This window comes from Scyliorhinus canicula, chromosome 3, assembly GCF_902713615.1.
Source record: "Scyliorhinus canicula chromosome 3, sScyCan1.1, whole genome shotgun sequence".
In the NCBI taxonomy this organism is placed as follows: Eukaryota; Metazoa; Chordata; class Chondrichthyes; order Carcharhiniformes; family Scyliorhinidae; genus Scyliorhinus; species Scyliorhinus canicula.
In genome coordinates, this window is record NC_052148.1 from 263,934,317 (window position 1) to 263,952,516 (window position 18,200).

Below are 18,200 nucleotides of genomic sequence, written 5' to 3' on the forward strand. Positions count from 1 at the left end.
TTTCCTGCAAGAGTTGGCACCACATGGAATGGGAGGACACCCACTGCCTGTGGCCCTTAAAGTGACAGCTGCTCTGAACCTCTATGTGAGCAGCTCGTTTCAGAGCAGCACTGGTAATCTGGGTGGCATCTCCCAGTCAGCCGCACACAAATTCATTCGGGAAGTTACAGACGCCCTGACGTGAGTGTTCACATGTTTCTTAACTTGGACCGGGACCGGGAGAGCTATGGTGACCGGGCCGGCGCCCACTTAGCTGGCATGCCCCAGGTGCAGGGTGTGATAGATGGCACCCATGTGGCCTGCAGTCCCCATGGCATCATGCAGCACCATTTATGGACCGCAAGGGATTCCACTCCCTCAACCTCCAGATCGTCTGTGACCACATGATGCGAATCATGCAGGTGTGTACCCGTTTCTCGGGCAGCGTCCATGACTGTTACATCTTGGAGCGCTCACAGATTCCTGATGTTTTTGAGGGGGAGCAGAGTTTAGAGGAATGGCTCCAGGGGCAAGGGGTGTCAAATAAGGAGGTGACAGATAACACCAGTGCGGAGGCCACAAACTGATGTGAACACGCTGCACCTAGTCTCATGTTTCAATACGACGCTGGAGGAGCAAATGATTGGACTACTCAAGATGCAGTTCTGGTGCCTGAACCAGTCAGGGAGTGCCCTTCCGTACAGCTCCCAGAGGGTGCACCGCATTCTCCTGATCTGCTGTACACTACACAACCTGGCAACTGCAGTGGGGACACCACCTGGAGAGGAGGAGATGGAGTCGCGCCACATCTCTTCCAATCAGGAGGAGGTTGAGGTGGGTGTCGAGGGGCAACCTGCTGAGGATGAAGGACCTTGGACCATGGTCAGGACCCGCCATGGGCCTTCAAACTAGAAATGGCCTCAGAGCCTCTCGTTTTCGAGGATGAGCAGGATCAGTGGTTGAGGAGATCTCCTACCGCGGGCATTGTAATCTCAGCATTGTGTGGTGCCGGCGGTAGGTTTCCGTGATAGTGCCCGATTCCATGGGCTGGGCGCGAAAGCCATTGGCCGGACTCTGCGGGAGAATGATTGCATTGATGCTCCTCTCATCCTCAGCGATATGTCTGACTCCCTGACTGAAGAGAGCTGAATGGATCCTGCGAAAGAACGGGCTTATCATCGAGTCCGGAGATGCGGGAGGAGCTCGGATCCCCAACAGTCCCCTTCACGGTCAGGGTTTCTGTTGTGCCAGTAGCAGCGTATCGTTACTGGGTCATCAGCGTAGGAGGGGGGAGAGACATGGTGCTGCCATTCTCACACTGCACAGGGATGAAGAGCTGAGTGTACGCAGGGATCACGGAGCATGGCGCCATTAAATGACAGGGTGGAGGATATGCTGGTGAACAAACTGATGTTTATTTACAAGTGTAATTTTTACAGTGATGTCCTATCTTCACCAGTGCCTCTGCTAACTCGTGCACACTAGGTGGCTACAGTTTCTTTCTCTTCCTAACCCTCCCACTGCATTGAGGGTTCCGCAGGCTCCACTGTTGAGGTTGAGGCGGTTTGCTGCCTTCCATGCCTTGTTGCCTCAGATGACTTTGGCGGATGTTCCCTGACAGGTCTAAAACTTAAGTGTTTGGGCGTACTTTCAGGCAGCATGGATGTGGCAGTGCTGCCCGCCACTATGTGCCGGGTTGGAGATGCGTCGCTCACAGGGAGGGGGGAAGGGGGAGGGGTGACAGATAGACTGGGCACCCCCGGGATCCCCCTGAGTGGAGTGGCCTGGGCTTCACTCCTGACGATCCTCTTCCCAATGGGTGTCCAGGCATCCCTGTGCTCCTCCATAGGATAGAGGGGCAGCTGGAGTGGGAGCCAGAGGTCCCGCCGTCCTCCGGGACCCTGTGGAATTAGACTGGACTGTGACCTTAATGCTCATGCGCTGCCTCTATACTGAGGCTTATATCAGATCAATGTGTTTGACCTTTGCCAGTCCTGATCATCTGCACAACCTGGATTGCTGCATACTGCAGGCGACGTGCTGTCACTACACAAGCCTCTGTCGCTCAGAATAAAGATATCGTGTTCGCTGATTCCAGACAGTCTGGCTCCCTGACTAAGTTCACCTTTCTTCTGCACAATGTTACCATTTGGAGCATCACAGTTGGCTGCAGTGAACTGGCTATGAATCTGTTTCCCAACCCAGCCTGTCCCTTTATTAATTTTACAGGCTGAGAACAGATCCAAACTGCCTCAAACCCCAATCAATCGAAAACCCCTCCTTCCCTTTGCACCTAACCCAAACAAATACTCTTGATAAAAGTGCACTTTATTTGCCAGTGAATGAAGAAATTACAAGCCTCGAGTGTACAAGAATCCAGACTGCCTCTCTTATCAATCATTGATCATTTCAGTGATTGGGTGGGCATATCAGACCAAACTCCATGGATTTGGAATGACCACGCAACTCCCAACAATCTCACTCATGATAACAACACTCAGTCGGCTCTGACTGTGAGATGAATGGAACAAGAGGCAGGTTCCACAATGGGCGGATTCATGGTTAGCACCCAGGTGGTAATGGTGAAAATAACCCCCATTATATCTTTTGTTAAGTGGCTGAAGTCATAAACTATCCAGAGCTAAGTCTAGGAAAAGCTTCTTCAGCACCAAATTATGGATTAAATACAATATAACATTTTAAAAAAAAAATTATGCAGCACAAGTCTTGCTTCTACCACACCTTGTCCCAATAAATTTTAAAACAAATGTGATAAATAAAACATGTAAGGAAATTCTATCAGGGCGAATGGTGTCCTGTTAAATTAGGTCGAACAATGGTCTTTTCATATATATATATAATGATTTCAAGACCTGACTGAACTCACTGGATACAATAAAGGCTATGGGCAGTGCGAGCATCCAAGTGGTAGGACTGAGGACCTGTGCTCCAGACGTAGCCCCTAGCCAAGCTGTTCCAGTAGAGTTGCAACATTGACGTCTGCACAATTATTACAATTCTGGTCGAGACCTTAATGGTTGCGAGGATACTGGATAGAAGTTCCAATATTTTATTTAATTTGTAAAACTGTGATGAAAGGATACTTTGCTCCAGGAGTGATTCCTCACACAAATAGGGTTATGGTATATTGAAATTAACTTTATCACTCTTCCCATTAACGACATCATTTCATTAAAGCTAAACATAATGGTCTGGATTCTCCCAAAATTGGACTATATCCCCACACTGATGTAAAAACACTGGCGTTTTACTCCGGAAATTCCTGCAAAAAAGATGAGCTGATTCAATGCCCTGTAGGGGGCTAGTAGGGACCTGGAGTAATTCACGCAGCTTTAGCTGCGGATATGGGCCCCCGCACTATCGGTTTTGAGTCCGCGCATGTGGATGGCTGCGGCCTCCAGCGGCCACGCCGAGCGCCATGGCGGACTCGGACCGCGGAGCCACGCATAAAAATTTGACCCTACCGATTGGCGGCACGGCCGAGGATCGGACCACGCGGATCCTTCCCCCGGCCGACTATAAGGCCCACCCTCCAGTTCGATCCCCCCGTCCCCCACCAGGGTGGCCGCAGACTGAGTCCACAGCCTCCACGCGAGCATCCCGACGGGTGATAGCAGGTTAGTTCCGCGCCGTCGGGAACTCGGCCGGTCAGCTGGGCGGGCCTCTGTCAATGGGCCCCCAGCCGCGCAGAGTACTTGGCGAACACACCGATTCTCGGGTCCTGGAGGATCACCGGACCGGCGGCGGGCCTGATTTTGGCGTGAAACTTGATTCCCCGCGCCGAACGCGATTTTGGCACGGAGCTGCGGAGAATCCAGCCCAATGTCTCTTATAATCTATCCCCAGGGAACATTCTCTAAAGAAACAAAATTCTATAAGTCGTATTTCAGCTAAACAATATACATGGTTGGAATGAATGATGATTTCATTTTTACGATGCTTTAATTGCACCTCTGTAGCCAAAGTGTCTGCTGGCCTTGTGAACCAGGGTTTTAAAAAAGCATTACCGCAGCAGTCATACACACACTAACCCAGGCTTTTAATCCTTACTATACTAAATACAAATAATACAATATATCAGGAATTCCTACATGCATCACACAACAATGTGGTAAATTGCCCAGTTACATCCTGTTAAAAAGAGCCCGTGAAATCCAATCCAGTCAATTACTTACCACGCCTCCCCTACACCTACCAATACTCTCAATCATTGTCAAACTGAGGTTCTGTCAACAGTGCAATCAAGCAGCACTTACTGTGCAATAACCTGCACACCAATGCTCAGTTTGGGTTCTGCCAGGGCCACCCAGCTCCAGACCTTGTCACAGGCTGCCATAAACAGGGTCAAAAGAACTGAATCCAGGAGATGAGGCGAGAGTGACTATCCTTGACATCAAAACCGCATTTGACCAAGTGTGGCATCAAAGAGCCGGAGCAAAATTGAAGCCAATGGAAATCAGGGGAAGGCTTGCTACTTCAACCAGTAGCACAAAAGAAGTTGGCTGTGGTTTTTGGAGATCAATCATTTTAGCTCCAGGATCACTGCAGGAGTTCCTCTGTGTCGTGTCTTCACAAACGAGGACGCAAATAATGCACCAGAAATGTTGGGGAACACAGGGCTTGGTGAGATAGAGGAACTGAAGGAAGTCATTATTATTAGGGGAATGGTATTGGAGAAATTGATGAGATTGAAGGCTTATAAATCCCCAGGACCTGATAAAATCCTGGAGGAGGTAAGCAAGTGTTCCTAGAAATAGTGGCTTTATTGGTGGTCGTCTTCTACAGACTCTGAAACAGATCCTAGAAACTAGAGGGGAGCTAATGTAACCCCACTATTTAATAAAAGGTGATAGAGAGAAAACAGGGAATATAGAGTACCCAATACTATTTTCTTCCAATTAAGGGGCAATTGTAGCATGGCCAATCCACCTACCCTGCACATCTTTGGGTTGTGGGGGTGAGATCCATGCAGCAGATAAGGGGGGAATGTGCAACTTCCATACGGACGGTGACCCGGGGCCGGGATCAAACCCGGGTCCTCAGCGCCGTGAGGCAGCAGTGCTAACCACTGCGCCACCCACAGTTGTTGTTCATAACTAAAGATCTTGCCATTAACATCAAAAGCAAATATCCTGATACTGTCAAAGGAGTGAGCAAGTGACTGTGGGTCAGACCTATCTCGGATGAATCAATTCCCAAGTTCAGAAGAGGTCCCCAAAATAGGTCGCTGGCAATCTCGTTTTCTATTAAAATTACTTGCATGATCCTAGCTTCAGTTCCACAAAATAACAGCAGGTCATCTATTACGTCCCACAACTTGTTTCACTCCAATTTGTGGAAGCTCCAGACAGTAATCCTGCCATGAATGTCAAGATTGCACCATTCGTCTTCAAACAGTGCTTAAGTAGATGTCTGATAAGCAATCAAACCTGACAGAAAGCTTTGAGCTTTCCACAGCCCAGAGATTAATTACAAAAAAGTTTAACCGTGGAAATGCAGGCAGAACAAACCAGAGACAAGTATCTCCTGTCATTTAAGGTAAAGCAGCAAAACCAACTTTAACCTTGCATAAGAATGGGCAGCACGGTAGCACAAGTGATTAGCACTGTAGCTTCACAGCGCCAGGGTCCCAGGTTCAATTCCCCGCTGGGTCACTGTCTGTGCGGAGTCTGCACATTCTCCCCGTGTCTGCGTGGGTTTCCTCCGGGTGCTCCGGTTTCCTCCCACAGTCCAAAGACGTGCAGGTTAGGCGGATTGGCCATGATAAATTGCCCTTAGTGACCAAAAAAGGTTAGGAGAGGTTATTGGGTTACGGGGATAGGGTGGAAGTGAGGGCTTAAGTGGGTCGGTGCAGACTCAATGGGCCAAATGGCATCCTTCTGCACTGTATGTTCTATGTTCTAATAATATTTGAAGTCCCTTTTGATTGTGTGTTCATAGAATCCCTACAGTTCAGAAGGAGGCTATTCAACCCATTTAGGAGCTGGTTTAGCTCAGTTGGCTGGATGGTTGCTCCATGATGCAGTGCAAGGCCAGCAGCACAGGTTCAATTCCTGCACTGGTTAATGTTACTCATGCAGGCCCTATCTTCTCAACCGTGCCCCTTGCCTGAGGTGTGGTGGTCCTCAGGTTAAAGTCAGCTCCAGTCAGCTCTCGCCCTCAAAGGGGAAAGCAGCCTCTGGTCATCTGGGACTATGGTGATTTTACTTATTTTTCAGCAACCAGCAAAGGTTTCCACATTCCCAAACAGACAGCTTCTAAATTCTACCCAGTACTCTTTTTCTCTCTCGCAATGAGGGGAGATTTTAGTAACAAGGCATGTTGTGATTAGACCTCATCCTGAGGTTCCAAAAGTCATGGATTTTGAAGGACTGCCATTCTAATAAGAAAAGCTTTGAGTCCCTGAACTCTTGCCATGCCTAATCCCTCAAAGTATTCTCATAAACCCATATCATTATGCCTAACGCTGCCAAATTGTTATAGAGGTATAGAATCCCTGCAGAGCCAGATGGAAGCCATTCAGCCCATCGAGTCTGCCAACCCTCCGAAAGAGCACCCCATCTAGGACCACTCCTCACCCTTCTCCCTGTAACCCCGCACCGCCAGTTAGAACCATAGAGAAGTTAACAGAGCAGCTGAGCTCCGGAACCTTGGTCTGTTCCATGCAGGACAACATGTGTAATAGATGGGGGAAATTCCCTTAAGTGAAATGACCAACAGGAAAAGTCACATCAATTGAAAGAGATGTGCTTTGTAAAGATTGTTATCCCCTGTACAAACTATTAGTAGGCCAAGGGAGGCTGGAAAGGGAACAATATTTTCACCCTGTTAAAGATTATGGTACTTAAAAAACAATTGGGAAAGATCTGATTATAACTAACTGAGATACATTGGCATGACTTGCTATTGAAAAGGTGAGAGAACAATATATCCTCTCCAAACCAAGCAATGTCCTTCTGACTCAGAGTTCAATTACAACATAAACAATCTAATAATGAGCATAATTGAAGACAAATCATTTGCCAAGGTATCAATGAGGCCCTTTCTAATGCTCGTTTTGAACATTATTCTGCTTACATTGGTTAATAGAATACAATGAATGGGCGTATGATCTAATAGTGCTGGCCATTCTAAGGCACAGAACGGAACTTTGGTTGACCTCGTTGAAGGCCATTCAAAAGTAAAATGTTTTGCATTAGCAGTGTTCTTTCCTCTTTTCCTCTCAACAAAACTTTCCAACTCTCTTCACTGAGTTTAACAGAAATTTAAATTGGGGATTTTGAAAATGGTGTCCGTCCCATCCACTTAACACCAGTTTTGAGTTGGGGAGTGTCGTGTTAGATACACTGGTATAACACTGGCTGCAACTGGATGCAGCTTAGATCAAAAAGATACTCCAGACCTTGAAGTTAATTCAATCAGGTTTATTGAATAAATAGCACAGTTAGCACAGTTCTCTGTGAGTTCGACTCTCTGCTAACTTAAGTGTGGTTACTGTGTCTGACTGAACCAGGCCATGTGGTGGAGGTGTGAGATTGTAACAACACCCTTAACTGACTCTCTAGATGTTCATCAGTGGAAAGAGGCGGAGTGTTAGGAGCCTCGTGTCTTTTATAGTCAGATCCCACCCCTGAGTGTCCTGTCTGCTTATTGGTCATATCCTGTTCTCTGTAGCCATTAGCTGCTTGTTTGTGAGTGCCTGTATATCATTATGTGTGTGTCTGCATATCACGACATCTCCCTTTTTTTCAATGTTTGGATGACATATGTGAACGTATTTACAAGAATAGGCCAATATTAACATATATACATGCAGTGGATGTGAACATATGTACATGTGAAAACAGCTGTTTAATGCGAGAACATAGAACAAACAGAACAAATGTTCATAAGTCCAGTCTCTGTGGCTTGCGTTTGATCCTGGTCGACGCCGGAGAGGTGGTGGTGGGGACGGCAGCACCTTGATGGGCGGGATTGAAGCCTGACTGGTGGCCTCGTGAGTCGAGGTATCAGGAGGTGGCAAAACAACAGAAGGAAACGGAGAAGAATGTGGTTGTGGGCAGACAACTTTGCGCAGTGCCCGTCTGTTCTGTCGCACAACAGAACCATCAGCCAGACGCACAACATACGAGCGGGGGACAGCTGGAACTGACCAGCCTCCATCAGGGATCTTGACCCGAACAGTGTCTGATGGGGGTAACACGGGCAAATCGGTGGCATGAGCATCATAGCCCTGTTTTTTTGCCAGTCTCGGAGTTGCTGCACCTTCTGCAGCACCGGGAGGTGATCCGGGTTGGGCAAGTGGATGGCTGGATGTGTCGTTCGCAGGTCCCTGTTCATCAGGAGTTCAGCCGGCGACATGCCAGTGGACAGTGTGGTTGCCCTGTACAGCAAGCAGCGCAAGGTGAATGTCAGATGCAGAATCTGCGGCCTTACAGATGAGCTGCTTCACTATGTGCACCCCTTTCTCAACTTTTCCGTTTGACTGCGGATAGTGTGGGCTGGAGGTGACATATTTGAACTGATACGACTGGGCAAACAGAGACCATTCATGGCTGCTGAAGCACGGGCCATTGTCACTCATGACAGTGAGTGGGATACCATGCCTGGAGAACGTCTCCTTCCAGGCCTTGATGACGGTCCGAGATGTTAGGCCTGAGAGCTTCACGACTTCAGGGGAATTGGAAAAATAATCAATGATTAACACGTATTCACGATCATTTGCATGAAAGAGGTCGATGCCAACCTTGGACCACGGAGAGGTTTCGATTTCATGCTGCTGAAGTGTCTCCTTACTCTGCGCTGGCTGGAAGTGAAGACAGGTCGCACGGTTAAGAACCATGTTCGCAATGTCCTGGCTGATCCTGGGCCAGTAGACAGCCTGCCTGGCTCTGCGTCTGCACTTTTCCACACACAGGTGGCCTCCATGGAGCACCAAGCTCTGGAAACTGTGTGGGATTACAATCCGGTCCAGTTTGAGGAGGATACCATCACCCACCGTCAGGTCGCCCTTTGCACTGAAAAATTGATGGCACTGCCCTTTTTGCCAGCCATTGGCTGGGTGTTGCATAACACGCTGCAAGAGGGGGTCTTTGGCTGTCTCCTCACGGATGCGAATCCCCTTCTCATCAGATGCCGGGAGGGTGCTAGCACACAGCTGCACCTGGGACTCAACCTGTGACTCAATGTGCCGGATGACGTTCAGTGGTTCATTAGGCACAATGATGGAGCGGGACAGTGTATCGGCAATGATGGGCTCCTTGCCAGGCATGTAGACCAGGCCAAAGTTGTACCTTCTGAATTTGAGGAGGATGCGCTGCAACCGAGGCGTCATGTCATTAAGGTCCTGGTGGATAATGTGGACCAGGGGCCTGTGATCCGTCTCGACAGTGAATGTCGGCAGGCCGTAGACATAGTCGTGAAACTTGAGAATGCCAGTGAGGAGGCCGAGGCATTCCTTCTCGATTTGTGCATACCTTTGTTCGGTGGGCGTCATTGCCCTTGATGTGTAGGCAACCGGTGCCCAGGATGAGGTGTCATCGCGTTGCAGCAGGACCGCACCGATGCCATCCTGGCTCGCCTCTGTCGAGATTTTTGTTCCCTGTCTAGGTCGAAAAATGGCAATACGGGTGCAGTGGTGAGCTTGGCTATCAGCTCCAACCACACTGCCTGATGGGCCGCCTTCCACTCGAAGGCAGTGGACTTCTTCACTAGGTTTCGTGGGGTCATGGTGTGTGAGGCCATGTTTGGGATGAACTTGCCCAGAAAATTGACCATGCCCAGGAAGCGCAATGCCGCCTTCTTGTCTTCCGGGACCTTCATGGCTGCGATGGCCTTGACCTTGTCTGTGTCGGGGCACACGCCCTGCTGAGAGATCTGGGGCGGAATTCACCCCTACCCGATGGGGCGGGGGGTCCGGCGGGATGGAGTGGCGTGAACCACTCCGGCGTCGTGCCGCTCCAAAGGTGCGGAATCCTTTGCACCTTCAAAAGCTCGTCCCACCCCGGAGTGATTTGCGCCCCGCCGGCCGGCGTGAAAGGGGCTTGGTGCCACGCCAACTGGCGCCGAAGGGATCTGCCGGCCAGCGCGAGTCGGCACATGGGCGGGAGCGCCAGCGTGTGCTGGCGTCATCCCCACACATGCGCAGAGGGCTTTGCTTCCGCACCGGGAATGGCGGAGGACCACGGCTTCCGGTGCGGAAGGATAGAGTGTCCCCACGGCATAGTCCTGCCCGCAGATCGGTGGGCCTCGATCGCAGGTCAGGCCACCATGGGGGGCACCTCCCGGGACCAAATCCCCCACAATAACCCCGGAGGCCGCCTGCGCCACCAGGTCCCGTCGGTCAGGGACCTACTCTAATTTACGCCGGCAGGACTGGCAAAGAATGGGCGGGACTTCGGCCCATCGCGGGCCTGAGAATTCGTGGAGCCCAGGGGCCCATTGAGTCACGCTGGTCCCCGCCATTCTCCGAGGCGGGCGGCGCGACTCACGACGGGGCAATTTTTGGGGGGGCGGGAGAATTTGGAGGAAGGGGGGCAGGATTCTCTGGACCCCCAGCAATTCTCCGACCTGCCGGGGGGGGGGGGGGGGGGTCAGAGAATCCCGCCCCTGGTCTCTGAGGAACTTGAGTGTCGACATGCCAAAGTAACATTAGGCCCTGTTCAGCTTCAGGCCGTTGGCGTGGACACGGCGGAATACGTGCTGGAGATGGGAAACATGCTCCTCAGCGGTCGTGGACCATATGATGACGTCGTCCATGTACAAATGAACCCCTTCATCTGCTCCATGATGCGATGAAATATCTCTGATGCCGAGACGATGCCGAATGGCATCCGGTTATAGCAGTACCTGCCAAACGGTGTGTTGAAGGTGCAGAGCCTTCTGCTGGACTCATCCAGCTGGATTTGCCAGAATCCATGTGACGCATCCAACTTCGTGAAAAACCTTGCATGTGCCATCTGACTGGTGAGTTCCTCCTGCTTCGGGAAGAGGTAGTGCTCACGCATTATATTCCGGTTGAGATCCTTGGATCAATGCAGATGTGCAGGTCTCCAGAGGGTTTTTTAACACACACCATCGAGCTGACCCAGTCAGTCGGTTCGGTTACCATGGAAATGATCCCCTGCTGCTGCAGCTCCTTGAGCTGTTCCTTCAGGCGCTCCTTCAGCGGAGCCGAGACCCGGCGTGGTGCGTGGCCCACTGGCTTGGCATCAAGTCGCAGTAGGATCTTGTACTGATATGGCAAAGTGCCCATCCTGTCTAACACATCTGGATACTGAGCGAGGATGTCGTCAATGCCAGCTTGAAGGTCCGCGTTAGAGGATGTTGTTGAATAAACCCGCTGCACCAGGTTTAGCTTTTTGCAGCCATGCGCGCCCAATAGAGATGCCCTGTCTGGCTTGACAATTTCAAACCTTAGCCGTGCATGGGTACTCCGGTTGGAGACGAGTGGATGGCAGGACCTCAGTGCCATGGTGGCATTACTGTTATAGTCCAGGAACTGGCAGGCTGCTGGAAGGACCTTGGGGGACCTCTTGATGCGTTTGAAGCCTGCCTGTGAGAGGAGGTTGGCAGAAGCACCTGTGTCCAGCTTGAACCGGATGGAGCAGCAGTTGACCTGCATCACCACGCGCCATTCGTCCTACGAATCCACAGAGAGGATGGACTGAATGCGAGATGAGTTAGGTGTGGCATGTTCACGTGTGGTAATGGTGCCCACTCGGTAGGCGGACTCCAGGCACTCGTCCACTGGATCCGTTGTACTGCCAGGATCAGATCCAGTAATCGTCGTTGCACATTCTGGACGCGCTGTCGTCGGATTAGGGAGCGCTGGCCTCTGACTGATGGTGCAGTCCTGCACAAGGCTGCATAGTGTCCAGGCTTCCTGCAGTTTAAACATCACCTGCCTCTTGCAGGGCAGTGTTCCTTTAAGTGGGCGTTGCCGTAGTTCGGGCACGTCATGACGTCGGCGTTGTGACGCGATGTACGTCATCGTACAGGCGCAGTGCGGTCAGCAGATGTCAGCACCTGTGCAGTGAGGGTGTCGGTCGCTTCGTTATTCCCTTCACTTCGCGCATGCGTGGGGCTCCGGGAAAAGTGCACGAGATGGCCATTGTCTTCAATGCTGAGGCGCTGCATCCGGGAGATGGCCTGCACACTCTCTGGGAGGCAAGTTTCTCATTTTCAGCTGATTTGTGTTGGAAATACCAATTTTTTGCATGCTCATGCATTGTAAATGTTTCAATCGCGACTGGCAGGGTCATATGCTTGATTTCTAAGAGCTGCTCGCTCAGAGGATCAGAGTGAACTCCAAACACAATTTGGTCTCTGATCATAAAGTCAGCAATATCAACAAAGTTGCAGGACAGCGCTAGCAGGTGAAGGTTAGTTAAGAAGGCATTGGAAGATTCAGCTTTACCTTGAAGACATTGTTTGAATATGTAGCGCTCGTAGATTTCATTGGTGTGACTATCAAACTTGTCCAGGACGGTCTGAAACTTTGTCTTGTCCTGGTCTTAGGTGAAGTTAAACGAGTTGAAGAGTTTGATGGCTTGATCACCCGCTGTTGAGAGGAGAAGCGCAATCTTTCTTGCATCAGACGCACCCTCGAGGTCTGAGGCTGCGATTTACAGCAGAAACGTTTGCTTTAATGTCCGCCAGTTGGCACTGAGATTGCCGGAGGTCCTGAGCTGGTGAGGAGCCTGAATTTTCTCCATGGTGCCGAGATACAGTTGCTGGTCGTCGCGGAATGGACTGAGGTAAGCCACCTTAAATTAGTAGTCTCCTGGAATCATGTCGTGTTAGGTACACTGGTATAACACTGGCTGCAACTGGATGCAGCTTAGATCGAAAAGATACTCCAGACCTTGAAGTTAGTTCAATTAGGTTTATTGAACGAATAGCACAGTTAGCACAGTTCTCTGTGAGTTCGACTCTCTGCTAACTTAAGTGTGGTTACTCTATCTGACTGAACCAGACTAGCCCTTAGCCATATGGTGGAGTTGTGAGATTGTAACAACACTGTGGACTGACTCTCGAGATGTTCATCAGTGGAAAGAGGCGGTGTGTCAGTGCCTCGTGTCTTTTATAGTCAGATCCCACCCCTGAGTGTCCTGCCTGCTCATTGGTCATGTCCTGTTCTCTGTGTCCATTAGCTGCTTGTCTGCGCCTGCCTGTATATCATAATGTGTGTATCTGCATATCATGACAGGGAGTTCAGGTGAACACGTTCTCCATTGCAACTCAAGAGTCTGCTGGGGTTCCCAAATGTCATTGACTGCCGGTTCAATTCCCAAACTTTAATTGAACAACGCAGCAACTTATCCCTCTGCGGCTGAGACAACAGCGAACCTCTGGAGAAAGTGGACACTCGTCTTTCAGAGTGGTAATAATTGCTTAAGTTCATCATTGACGATTTTCCCCCCCCATCTTTCCATTGTGGAAGGCATGCCGCAGCACGAAGGGTTCGGAGAACAAGGAATTCCCTCGCAAAATCAATTATTTATTTATTTTAATTGGGCACACAGAAAGAACAGCAACCTTTTTCTCTTACAAATTTCCTGGGAAGGGCCCCTCTGTTTCCTTCTGTCACTTCCAGAATGCAGATGTTATTTCCTTCCTGGCCAGGCATAAAAGATGCCAAAGGAGTGAGCTCATTCCATTGATGCGAACGAGTGCGAGCAGGAGATATCACACAGAGATGGATTATGCAGACGGAAGGAGCCTTAATTTCCACTCAGCAAGAATGAGGTGGCTCATTGTCCTGCCGCTAGTCTTCCCCCTTTTGAGAGTCTGCAATGGGGTCCTCGATGCAAAATCGCCAGCTGAGTTGACCCCTTTCGGGAATGCCAAGAACGGAAGCAATTTCAACACCACAGAAAATGGGAGAAACAGGCTCGGAAAGGGGATGGCTGGGGGTGCATCTTCCAACAGTCCGCCTGTTGGTAACAGACCTCCAAGGCAGGCGGATTACAGCGTGGAAAAGGGAAAGTATAAATCCAGTTCCAGTCGGAAACTTCCTTTCTACAGCAAGACTGCAAGCAGCAAACCAAACTTTGAAACTGCCAGGGGGAAGTAAGTGCCACAGAAACGTTAGATAAGAGGGCATGTCAACTTCAGATCATTTCTCTCTTTCACCATCTATCTGCACTCAACAATCTAGAATCTCTCTATCTCCATATCTTTTCCTGTCTGTACCTCTCCATACAAACAATGTACAAGTAGCCAACTATAGAGCAATCTATATCCATCTGCAATTGACAATGCCTATCTATTCAACATGTATCGTTGCCTACAGTGCACTGTGTAGTATTCACATTTTACCCACTGTCATCCACATTGTGGCAGGTAAGTAGGAAACAAAATCAGTGTTTCATCGGGTATGTTTCAGAGTTTAATTAACAATGTAAGAGTGTATCCCAGATTACTCAATGCCGAAATTTATCCTGCATTGTACCCCCAAGTCAGAAGGAGCTGGGAGATCCTCAAGCACTGGGACACGCCATTGATGTCACTGGTCCTGGACTAGTGAACGGAAAACTGGGAATGTTCCAACTGCTTATTTTTATTTAAAGCCAGATATCTCTTGATCGTTCCCTGATGGAACCTACACACGGATCCGGCAATAGATACAAATCATTGAGGCGACCGTCTCAAGAAACAAGGTTGGAGTCAGCCACTTTAAAACAAAAATCACAAAGACTACCCTTGTGCAACAGGACGGCCGGGCTGTACCTTAGAATTAAAAAGCTATTTTTCTTTCAGTACTTGTTTCCTATTTCCCGTCTTCCATCGCACGCTGAGATTGTGGACAAGTGGTCAGTCTTTTTTCTAATTCCTCCATGGGGCTTGGGCATCGTTGGCAAGGGCAGCATTTGGTTCTCGCCCTTAATTGTCCTGGAGAAGGTGGTGGTGAGATGCCTTCTTGAATTCTCGCTTGCTAGAGTATTTCAGAGGCCAGTCAAGATCAACCACTTTGCTGCGGGTCTGTGTATATCAGACCCAGTGAAAACAAAAAGCATGGCATTAGTGAATCAAATGGATTTTTATGACAATCTGACAGCTCCGTTGTCATCATGACTGACGAAGCCTTCTAATTGATCAATGCAATATCTCCAGATTTGCAGATGACACAAAGCTGGGCGGGAGGGGGTGAGCTGTGAGGAGGATGCAGAGATGCCTCAGTGTAATTTGGATAAGCGGAGGGAGTGGGCCAATGGATGGCGGATGCAGTACAATGTGGATAAATTTGAGGTTATCCACCTTGGTTGCGGATTATTATCGGAATGCCTCTAGCTTGGGAGAGGAAAATGTGCAATGAGACCTGGGTGTCCTCGTACACCAGTCGCTGAAAGTAAGCATGCAGATGCAGCAGGCGGTAAAGAAGGTAAATGAAATGAAATGAAAATGAAAATCGCTTATTGTCACGAGTAGGCTTCAATGAAGTTACTGTGAAAAGCCCCTAGTCGCCACATTCCGGCGCCCGTCCGGGGAGGCTGGTACGGGAATTGAACCGTGCTGCTGGCCTGCTTGGTCTGCTTTAAAAGCCAGCGATTTAGCCCAGTGAGCTAAACCAGCCCCTGTTGGCTTGTTGGCTTTCATAGTGAGAGGATTTGAGTACAGGAGCAGGGATGTCTTTCTGCAATTATACAGGGCCTGGTGGCTGGGGTAGACCACTTAGGACAGAGATGAAGAGACATTTCAACACCTAGCGAGTGGTGAGCCTGTGGAATTCGCTACCACAGAAAGCAATTGAGGCCAAAACATTGTCTATTTGCAAGAAGGATTTAGATATAGTTCTTGGGGCTCAAGGGATCAACGATCTGCGGGGCAGGGGGAAGGTGGGAACAGGTTATTGAACTGGATGATCAGCCGTGATCATAATGAATGGTGGAGCAGGCTTGAGGGGCCGAATGGCCTCCTCCTGCTCCAATTTTCAATGTTTTTATGATATTCCGGGGATTGCAAACATGGTCTGTGAAAATTACTTGCATAATTTAATCATTTGGCCCTGGTAAAAGGGTGAGTCCGCACTGCACTCCCTTTAAACCCAATATATCCTTCCTGAGATGCAATGCCCAGAACTAAACAGAGCACTCTTAATGGGGTCCAATCAGAACTTTCCACACCCATCGCATCTTCTATCCCATTGTACTCAAGGACATCTGACATAAAGCCTAATATTCCACAAACCATTAAAATATTTTTTGGACCTATTCACAAATTTTTTGTTAATTCTGCACCCAGACCCTTAAATCTCTCTGTACATCATAGTTTGTAGCTTCTCACTATTCAGATAATACTCTGATCTTTCTTTCTTGGATAAAGTGCACGACTTCACGCTCCCCCCCCCCCCCCCCCCCCCCCGCCCCCACTGAACTCCATCTGCCACAGTTTTGCCGTTCATTTCATCCATCAATGCCTCTTTGAGAGTCTCTGAGCTTGTTTTCACTTCTTCTTGTGCCAAGTCTTTGTTCCTTTATCAAACTGAGCAAAGAATCTTGTGGTTCAAGCAGAAATCCCACCAGCATCTTCTTCGCGAAAATAGCAGTGGTCCATTAAAATCAGGACGATTTAATAATTTGTTAATTTTATTTCATAATTTATTGCATTAAATTTGCTGTGGAAATAGAATTTGTTGTTGCTCCCAATGCACGTTTTCGCTTTCTTCTTTTTTTATTCCCCTCTGCTAATGTTTGACTTTTCTGAAGCCACTGATCTCTCCCTGAGGTCCAGTGACACCTTCTCAAAATGGTCATTCTTCACGTGTGAGTCAATGTGGAAGGATAAATGGACTATTTGACTTTAGAGGTCATCACACCGAGCTAGGAACAGAGGTGCGGTTAAAATAGAGTGGTTCCATTTTTTTTGGAGGGACGTTTCGCTAGCATGGAGGAGTTGGGAGGGGGGGGGGGGTGAAGAAGGGGACAGTGGCACCACTCTCTCGTTGTTGAAGGAGGCACTGTCGGTTGGCGGGGTTGGAGGATGGGGCCGTTTCGGCGATCGACGGTAGGATAATGGAGGAGTCCATGGAAAAGGGTTAAAGCCAGGTGGAGGAAAAGGTGGGGATGGTGTTGAAGGAAGGATAATGGTGCAAAGTGCTGCAGAGGGTTAACACCTCAACATCGTGCGTGAGGCTGGGCTCGATACAATTAAAAGTGGTGCACAGGGCGTTCTTAATGAAGGTGAGGATGAGATGGCTGTTTGAGGGGGTGGAGGAGAGCAGCGAACGGTGTGGGAGGGGCCCAGCCAATCATGTCCATATGTCCTGGTCCTGCCCGAAGTTGGAGACATTTTGGGGGTCGTTTTCCTGCACCATGTCTGAGGTCCTGCACGTGGGTTTGGAGCCAGGTCCACTGGAGACCTGCCGGAGCTACAAGCGGGAGCAGGGGCAGATGTTTCCGGCTTTGCCTTGTTGAGGTGGTGGTCAGCTGTTGGGACAGAAGTCAGCGTCTCCCCCCCCCCCCCCAACCCCCAGTGCCTCGGCGTGGCTGGGAGATTTAGTGGAGTTAATGGGCGTGATCCAATGGCCATGCTGCACCGGAAAATCAGCTCACCACGGCGCAGCGTGGCCGAAATAGCCAGGAGACTCCAATTGCGCGATCTCTAACCTAAAATCTTCTATACTTCCGCAGTCCATATCCCTCTATTCCCATCCTATTCATGTATTTGTCAAGATGCCCCTTAAACGTCACTATCGTCCCTGCTTCCACCACCTCCTCCCGCACCGAGTTCCAGGCACCCACTACCTTCTGTGTAAAAAAACTTGCCTCGTACATCTACTCTAAACTTTCCTCCTCGCACCTTAAATCTATGCCCCCTAGTAATTGATCCCTCTACCCTGGGAAAAAGTCTCCAATCATCCACCCCATCCATGTCCCTCACAATCCTACAGGCATCTATTGTTCCTGTGCTGTGTTTTTCTTTGTTCTTTGTACCCTGCCCGCAACGCAGGATTGATCCTCCGGGCGTCCTGCTGCCCTTTGAACCATGCCCTTCTGTGTTTACCTTGCTGCTGACAGCGTCCCCTCAGTGCATACGGGCAGCGCCTAGATTGCCTGATCGTCATCATACCCGCACCCTCTGGTCTGCACATCCGATTTCACACCTGCTATTTCACGTGGAGGTAAATGATCCCACTATTGGAAAAACAGCAGGGAATTCCCTCAGTTTCCTGGCCAATATTCATTTCTCAACTAACG

At 49.5% G+C, this 18,200-nt stretch overlaps 1 protein-coding gene across 1 annotated transcript in view; it reads left to right on the top strand.

The window, feature by feature from the left end:
* Window positions 1-13,670: 13,670 nt before the first annotated feature.
* Window positions 13,671-18,200, top strand: part of LOC119963510 (multimerin-1-like) — a 96,807-nt gene continuing 92,277 nt past the window's right edge. Inside the window, exon 1 of the mRNA XM_038792748.1 lies at window positions 13,671-14,073. Within this exon, the coding sequence (XP_038648676.1) occupies window positions 13,700-14,073 (374 nt within the window). The 5' untranslated portion in view covers window positions 13,671-13,699. The remainder of the gene's footprint in view (window positions 14,074-18,200) is intronic.